The sequence below is a fragment of the Aulonocara stuartgranti genome (assembly GCF_965226115.1).
Source record: "Aulonocara stuartgranti genome assembly, chromosome: 20".
Lineage (NCBI taxonomy): Eukaryota > Metazoa > Chordata > Actinopteri > Cichliformes > Cichlidae > Aulonocara > Aulonocara stuartgranti.
This window is the reverse complement of record NC_138956.1, coordinates 33,232,702-33,241,316: the sequence shown is the minus strand read 5'-3', so window position 1 is coordinate 33,241,316 and position 8,615 is coordinate 33,232,702. Positions and strand designations below refer to the sequence as shown.

The 8,615-nt window shown below is 38.1% G+C and overlaps 1 protein-coding gene across 3 annotated transcripts; it reads left to right on the top strand.

The window, feature by feature from the left end:
* The first annotated feature begins 70 nt into the window (after positions 1-70).
* Positions 71-6,677, top strand: coq10a (coenzyme Q10A). 3 transcript variants are annotated; one of them, XM_082517706.1, is made up of 6 exons: positions 71-241; positions 421-672; positions 2,213-2,362; positions 2,444-2,636; positions 2,803-2,904; positions 3,738-6,677. In XM_082517706.1, the coding sequence occupies exons 2-6, from the start codon at positions 536-538 to the stop codon at positions 3,903-3,905; spliced, it is 750 nt and encodes a 249-aa protein (XP_082373832.1). In that variant the 5' UTR covers positions 71-241; positions 421-535; the 3' UTR covers positions 3,906-6,677. The 3 variants fall into 3 exon arrangements, with proteins under 3 accessions (XP_082373832.1, XP_082373831.1, XP_082373830.1); XM_082517705.1 differs by having other exon boundaries at positions 74-672; positions 3,738-3,916; positions 4,153-6,677; XM_082517704.1 differs by having other exon boundaries at positions 74-672.
* The last annotated feature ends 1,938 nt before the right edge of the window (positions 6,678-8,615 follow it).

Genomic DNA, 8,615 nt, shown 5'->3' with positions numbered 1-8,615 from the left:
AAACAAAATAAAAATATTTTTTCCCCGCTGTTAACCTCCTGTAGAGTAGGGGGCGGCATTTCTTCTCAGAGCTGCTGGGCAGAATCGATGACAGAAGAAAGGAACAATTTGTCCCACCGGCGTTTTATTTAGCAGCAGAAGGTCGTTCGCAGCTGGCAGCAGTTTGGCAATATTTATAGCCAGAAAGTGACGTAAATAATTTAACTTTGTTTGAAGTTTGGAACTCGACGCGTGGAGTAATGTGAGTATTACGTAAAAAAAAAACAGCGGAACGTAACCATACGTCGTGATTGGTTGGGCTGTTGGAAATCTTGCTAGCTAACGTTAGCAGCTGACTGCCGTAACTAACGATAGTTACGCTCGCAGTTCGGAAAGCGGCTGTGCTAACGCTACTTGTTCATTAATATACCCGCACCGAAGCAGCGTGCAGGTTGGACTGGACCCTTGAATCTCTGTGCCCTCGGTCTTAAAGCAGACCCCGGGCTAGCTCGACAGACCCAGGATCTCCCTCTCTTGAAGCGGAGAGGCTGACTTGATGGCAGCCTCGACCGGTGCCCGGAGATTACCCATGGGTGTTCGGACGTTCAGTGACTTTCTCCAGATCGCCACTGTGGGATCCCCTCGCTCGTGTCGCACGGCGGTGCAAAGAGGATGCCTGCGACAAAACATCAGGTGAGCCCGTCGGGGAGTTACTGGAGGCTGTTATTATTATGGTTAACAGCACCGAGCTGGTCATTCAGTACAGAGGAACTGACGCTCTGCCGCCACTGAGGGCGGACGATATATAACGAGAAGGTCACTAGATAATGTTATCAAGCTCCATAATTCTGGTTTCTTATCTTTAAAGTGTGACCAGCCTCCATTTGAGAAGCAACTGCTGATTAGTGTAACAGAACTACCAATAACTAGAACTGTCTCACCAGGTAAAGGCAGCTGTTAACAACTGCCTTCGACATGGGTTCTGCAGTCCAGTCTTCTTTAATGTTTTTGTAGAATACATACATAAACATAAATGAAAACAAGCAAGTTAATCGTTATAATTGTGCCATGTTGCTGGTGAAAACAAATTACAAGAAGCTAACTTGATAAAGAAGGATATTAACTACGTTTGCACTGTTGTATTGACTTCACATAACTGTAAAATCACAACTATAAACCACTCAACTTTGTTCTTTCATGCATGAAATATAAACATTACAGAATACCCACAGTTATTTTATTCCATAAGTAAACTGCTGAAAGTAAGAGCTGAAGAATGGTGTAAAAAATTGGGGGGGCTTATCCATAATGGATAACATGTTTCCAAAATGTGGAGAACAGTTTCCAAAACAGCCTGTTTGTGGTAGCAGTGAATAGTATGATGCATTGACTTAATGAATGAATGTTTTCATGTTTTGGGAAGCACACACACACATAATCACTTGCATTAACTAGTGATCAGAATCAGAATCAGAATACTTTATTGATCCCTGGGGGAAATTATTTTTTGTTACAGTGCTCCATTTTAAACCAACATTAAGACAAGACAGACAATACACTAACTAAGAATAGTATAATATATACATATATATATACATACATAAGTCACTCATAAATAAATAGTCTGATCACCCTGATCACAACCCATTTGATCAGGTTGACCTTGATCGAGGTAAACGTTGTGTTAATGGGTCTTTAGATGAAAGAATAAAAGAAATCACTGCTTCACTGCTGTTTAACTTGATTCCAACAAATGGCAAACAAATTCTCTCATAACCTATGATGTCTTATGGTAAAGTTATATAAAAACTTGAAAACTGGTGCTTCGTTTAAGTGGAATATTTTATTCACAAGGATCTAATGTTTTGTGTCATAATTTGATACAGCAATATTTTAATTTGCTTATTTAGTTTGATCCTTGACTCTCAGTATGAGGAAAAAATGTTGCTCACCCCTATCCTACAGGCTACCTTCCAGAAAGCACAAAGCTAATTTGTTCAACCAGAGCAGGTAGGTGTCACCTTACAGCTTTTTGCTATTCACAAAAAAAGACCAGACGTGGAAAATACCAGCATGCTCTCAACACTGACCTTTCATAACTCTCTGGTCCATCCATGCACTCACTGACTGTTGAAACTGGAAAGCAGTGGACCTATTTTGTTGCAGACTGCACTCTTTCTAGATAGGGGCTTATGGCACATCACTTCAACACAGATTCTAATTACCTTTCCAGACACTTGTCGTCATGTGGCATTTTGATGACAAGAAGTCCCAGGGTGCTTTGCCTTCAAGATTGTGACACAATGACAGCGGTTTCCCAAAGCAGAAGCTTCATCAGCCTCACCAACAAAAGGAAGGAGTACTCTGAACGTAGAATACTTGGGTAAGTATTGATGAGCCTTTTTATAATCATAAATTTGATCATTAATACAAAAAATTAATTAAAAGGATATTCCTGTTACAGGTATTCTATGCAGGAAATGTATGATGTTGTGGCCAACGTTGACGAGTACAAGCACTTTGTGCCTTGGTGTAAGAAGTCCCAGACCATCATGAAAAGAGCAGGTCACTCCAAAGCCCAGCTTGAAGTGGGATTTCCTCCAGTAGTGGAAAGATACACATCTATGATCACTAATGTTAGACCTCATCTAGTCAAAGTAAGTAATGGTAGAGAAATATTATCCCAGTCTTTTTGAATTGTGATATGTGATTTTTAATGCTCCATCTGTTGCTAGAATTTGTTTATATAGAAACGATATGACTGAAACACAATTTCTGTGTTTTACAACTTTTAATTATTGTCTTTGTTTTTGTTATTTGTAGGCAGTGTGTACAGATGGAAAGCTCTTCAATCACCTGGAGACGATATGGCGCTTTAGTCCTGGCATTCCCGGTTACCCTCGTACCTGCACCGTAGACTTTTCTGTAAGTAGCCTGTGCCTCACTTTAGCCTGTAGCTCACTTTAACTGCTTGTGTGTACTAAACACCACATGGGATAGATGATACATCAGAAGACTGATATCATTAAAGTCTGTATTCATGCTCATTAGTTAATGGGTTTTTTTTATGCTGTGAAAAAGCACAAATGTAAAAATTACACTTTGTGGTTTTATGAGTGGTTACGTGTGGTTTTTCCTTCATCTACAGTGAACAAGATGAAGGAAGAGAGACCACCCGTGGAAGTGTTTCCCAAACATTTGATTTACTTGTGTCAGCCTCCTAGGTTTAACAGCAGCTACCCAATTATATCGCACTTTTTCTTTATATCTATTCAAGAGATGATTTACTGTTTGGTTGGCAGTCTCCAACTTCTTATTTTAAAAGGTCAGTTGCTTCTTATCAGCAGCTCCTGCCCCCTTCCTGTCTAATTTGTTCATTTTGGCTGAAGACTAGCAGTGGCCACTATCGTTTCACTCTCTCTAAAGGGTTTGTTGTCCTGTGGTCAGACTCCAGCTCCACCCTCTTTAACTGCAAGTTAAAGGAAATGCCACCAGAACAAGATCTATTTCTGCAGGAAACCTTTCAGTCAGGTGTTTGTTTGTTTGTTTTTTTTTGTTGTGTTTTTGTTTTTTGTTTTAAACCATCAGACTGGCTTCGTTCCACTTTTTTCACTCTTTATGCTAAGCTAACTGTGTTCCAATCTCATCTGATATCTTTGCAAGAACACAAATGAGCTTAGCTTTAACCTATCATGCCCACTATATATATTTGCCGTATTTCTTTAAACTAAATTATTATGTTTCTGTGTGTTTAACAGATATCCTTCGAGTTCCGCTCTTTGCTGCACTCACAGTTAGCCACCATGTTCTTCGATGAAGTGGTAAAGCAGAATGTTGCTGCATTCGAGCGGCGAGCCGGCAAGCTTTACGGCCCAGAGACTCGCATCCCACGAGAGCTGATGTTTCATGAGGTGCATCAGACGTGATCTCAGCAACTGTACGTCTTCATCTGGCCTTAAACCGTACCCTCTTTATTCCCTCAATAAACTTGCATGATGTGGCTTAGCAGGCCACTACATCAAATCTCCACTGCTTCATAGATGTTATAGCGGCTACCAAAGGTGTAGCGCATCTAACGCTTGCAAACATAATGTTGTAATTCCTGCCTTAGTAAATTTTTGCTCACATCCCTTCTCATTGTGTTACGTTTGTCCATTTTCTGTCTACCTCCAGATCCTTGTTTAGCAGAAAGAACAGTAAGTCATCGCAGCATTGTTACATTGTGCTGGACACTCAGTTATTACTTTAAACTTAAACTTCGGTTTTTCTATAAGACACAGTCCCTTTTGCCGAAGCAGTTGTCTCACTGTAACTTGAGGTTACTACTATCAAGTGAACTTCAGCTCTAATATATTGGGAAAGCACATTCTTTGCTTTTACACTTAGCATTGACTTCATTTCAAATGGAAATAGTAATATATAGTTTGAAATAAAGTACTGGTATTGCTGCAAAATAATATTGCTTTTAGTTCTTTAATTTATTCAGCAGCACTTTTCAACCAGTTTTATAGGGGTTCATATTGACAGTGCCATGCTATAAGAGCATTATTGTAGGTTAGTATGAAGTGCAAAGGAGGAAAATTAGCTGTGGCCTCAGTATGCTAGGATTTGAGAAATGTCACTTTAACTTGGATGCTGTGAGGATTGGGCTTTAGAACGTTAAAAAAGAAAAATTAGCATAGTAGTTTTAATACTGCCTTGTTTTACAGCCCAGCACTAGTATCAGTCAGTAAAGGTGGGGAAATAAGAATTAGCACAACCAAGAACCCCTGTTGAAACTGAAAAATCTGCAGTACTGTAAAAGGTATCACAAAGAATGTAAGAAGAGTACAATGTTACACTCAAAAATTATCTTTATGATCGATTAAAAATAAAAGAAGAATTGGAAATTAAAGATGGCTTCTTGTGATTTGAATGTGGCTTATATTGTAATTGGATCAAAAATAAACATTGCCATGTTATGTGGATTCTAACTGTTAGGAGTCAGTTTAGGTTATAGTTTAAAAAATGTAGGTGTGTCCTTGCTTAGTGGGCTGTTTTGTGTTTAGATTGTTTGAAGGTGATCCGGAGGATGAAACACTCGAGTCATCTATCTATAAATTGTAGCGGTGGGCTGTAGAATAAAACATTACTTATTTATCAATGAGTTTCATGCTTATTTGTTGACATTTCGGCTTATCTTTACACACATTTTGATGCATGGATATAAGTAACAAAGGCAAATATATTTGTAGCATTTATGTGTTGCATTGTCAGGACTTGACTTAAATTTAAAATCAAGCAGCCCCTTCACAGTATTCTGTGATAAAGGGCTATTAAAGGTAACTGATTGTATTTTGCTACATTTTAAAGGTGACTCGTAAGTTGCTAAAGAAGTAATTTAGTGTGACCTTCTCTGTGAAAAATGTTTCATTTTGTCCAAATGGTCCAGTAAACCTAAAAGGTTTTTTCGTATTTTTGTGAAACTGAAGTATGTTGTTTTATTTTTGGTTAGTAAAGTGATTTGGGAATTGAGGAAAAATGAGTCATCAAAACCCAATACAGGCGTATTCAGTCTGAGAATCACTGTTACTATTTAAAAAAAAATAAAATAAATACATTTAAAAATGGTTTGAGGTAAAATCATTGAATACCACTTTTGTGTATTATGTTGCAATTTGGCCTTTGCTTCTTTTCAAATTTTGATAGTACACAATCAAGATATGATTGAAGTGTAGTTCCAGCGTCTTTTTTTTTTCTTTCTTAGTTTAACAAAAGTATTGCATTAACTGTAGTTTTATTTAAGATGGTCCTACCATTGCCAGACTCAAAGTGGACTAACATAATTATAAATAATGTTAATGAAAATTTTGTGTCGTGTTTTTAACGTTGCATCACATTAGAATTCATCTTTACTCAAGTTTTTTTTTTTGTCTTTAAGTGTATTACAGAGAGTTTGTTTTTCATTGTAAGTGCCAATCCTTATTGGAAAAAAAGGGGCAGTGTAAACAGAAATATTTTCCGAATTAGCCTATTATGCTTTTCCTGATTTTCTGACATATACATATAGATTCTTATAATAGTGAATGCTCGTATTAAATATGCCAAAAATTGAACATAATGAGGTCAGCGTATGCACAAGTAATGCCTGTGAGCCAAACGCTCAGGTTCCAGGCAGGTTTTTCTACTGTCTGCACTATATGATGTCAGTGACAGTGGTTATCTCAGGCACACTGCTTGGGTTATGAGCTCAGAAGCCCCGCCCACCTGCTGTTCTAACCTCCTGTTTGTAAAGGCTGCCCAATCAGAAAGGTGGAGGAACTAAAACAGGTTATTTCAGACAGTGGATGAACTGAGGGGCTGCACCAAGCTGTAGTATAAGATGAACTGATAAATGAACTGTGACTCATGAAAAAGCTACTCTAGTACAGTCCAGATGAGCATAAAGGGTTCACTTGAAATTATTGTAACCCTTCGACCCCTCTGTACATTTCCACATCAATATTCATGCTGCAGGCGTATTAATGACCACTGGTCTTAATACAGGCAGCCTTGTATGTATAAAAGGAGATATAAATAAATATCAGTCACTTGTTGCTTCAATCAAAATTATTTTCACTGTTTTGGATTTCAGTTGCTTTTTTTTGCAAGCAGAAAATGTATCTATGTAAATATTGGTGTATTTTAAATTTGTATTTAAATAAAAAGGAGCTGTCACATTTTGTGTATGTGCTTTTTTTTAAAGGTGATTGATAAAACAAAAACAAAACCGACTCCTGAAGGTATACCTGCATTAGTGCTTGAGCATTGTGTCCTTCACTTGCAGCAGCTGCGTTGTAATGCATTTAGATGACACCAGGTACCGTTTTTAGACTGAGCTTGTGTTCCAGAGGATGGCATTGAGTTGATGTCCCTTAGCACTGGTTGCCTTTGTTGCACAAGTGGAGTGGAAAGAGTGGCACAGCTCAGCTGACCAGCAAGAAACCAGAGTGGGGTGATGGTATTTGGGCCAGTTATTAATAACAGCACATAGGAGAGGTGGGCATTTGGACCATCTTCTTCTCATGATCACAGTATGGGATAAAGACTAATTGAAATTGGAGCATTACAACAGGAATCATTGATGATCATGATATTCTTAAATGAGCAGGTTTTGTATCTGGTTTTTGAATTCAAACACTTCTTTACGCTCTTGCCTAGAGCTGTATGTCTCATTGGAAAGAGAAAATTACTCAAAGTTTACAGTGTAAATACATTTTTTTTTTACATTGTGCCATCATCCTCATGTTACAAACATGACGAGAATTTACCTAACTGACCTCACCTGTCACTGTCATAAATCATTTTGAAATGCCACACACCATTGCAAGAAAAAAAAAGTCTGTAATCCCTTTGAAGTTATCAAGTAGCACTAATCACTCATAAAATATATATTTTTTTATCTAAAGTCACAACAGCTGACAAGTTCAACATCTTTAAACATTTATGCTTTTCATATTTTATGGTCCACACTGAATAACCACACAGTGTGAGATGGAAAAAGGTAAACCTCTGTGGAACAGCTTCTCCAAAAGGAGAAGTGAGTTTTGAGGTCAAGTGTTCCAGCTAAGGATCTCATTTTGGAAGTGTGAGTTGAAGAGGTGCCCTTCCTATAAATAAAGGCATTCAAAGTGTGTGAACTGACAAGAAGTGATGTTCTCAGTAAAGATTGCTCAGTGTGAATGGTCTTTGAATCAGGAGCATTACAGCGACACACAAAGTCCACAATAAGGGAAATTAACTGCTGTTAACAAATGGACATAAGGTTTACTAATGAATTCATTGGTTTGAAGATCATTATCTGGTTATTATAAAAATGCAAATTATGTTTATACATCTTAGTAAACTGCTAATATTTACTGTGTAAAGCATTTTCAAAAATTATTTGGATGCAAGTGTAAAGTCTAATACTTGTTTAAATAGATAATAAGTAGGTAGGTAAGGGTGTAAATCACCAGACTGAAGCTGGAGAATGCAGTTTTGGTCCTGTTATATTCACTGTTTATTACATTTGCTCCTGAATTTTAGGTACACTTGTTCAACTGCTCTTTAACCCAAATATCTAATCAGCCGATCGCATGGCAACAACTCAATTCATTTAGGCATGCATGGCATGGTCAAGATGAACTTGTGATGCTCCAGTCAAGCATCTGAATGGGGAACAAAATGAAATGTCTAAGGAGCTTGGAAACAAAAGCGTCTGGACTTCTTTTCTTTAAGTTTTGTCTTGAAGATGTTTCACCTTTCATCCGAGAAGCTTCTTCAGTTCTAAGCGCAATTGGTGGAGAGTCCCAGATTTTAAGCCCTATGGGAGTGTCCGCAAGAGGGTCATGGACCCTCTATTGATCCTCTACCTAATCACAAGGTCCAAGGTCTGAAAACGGGTGTGTCTCACAGTCAGCCAAGGTTTCAGATGAATCCATTGTGAAACCCATCCCCACCCTATCATGTGATTTATTGAGGTCAAATTGCCCAGGATGTGAGTGGGCATTAAGGCATCAGTTAACACCTTACGGTAGTTTAACCTAACCAAGAAACTTAAAAGGTAGGAACACAACAAAGGATGTCAATATAAAAATATAGATGGCAGACAGTTGGTGTGGTGAACCACCGCCTCT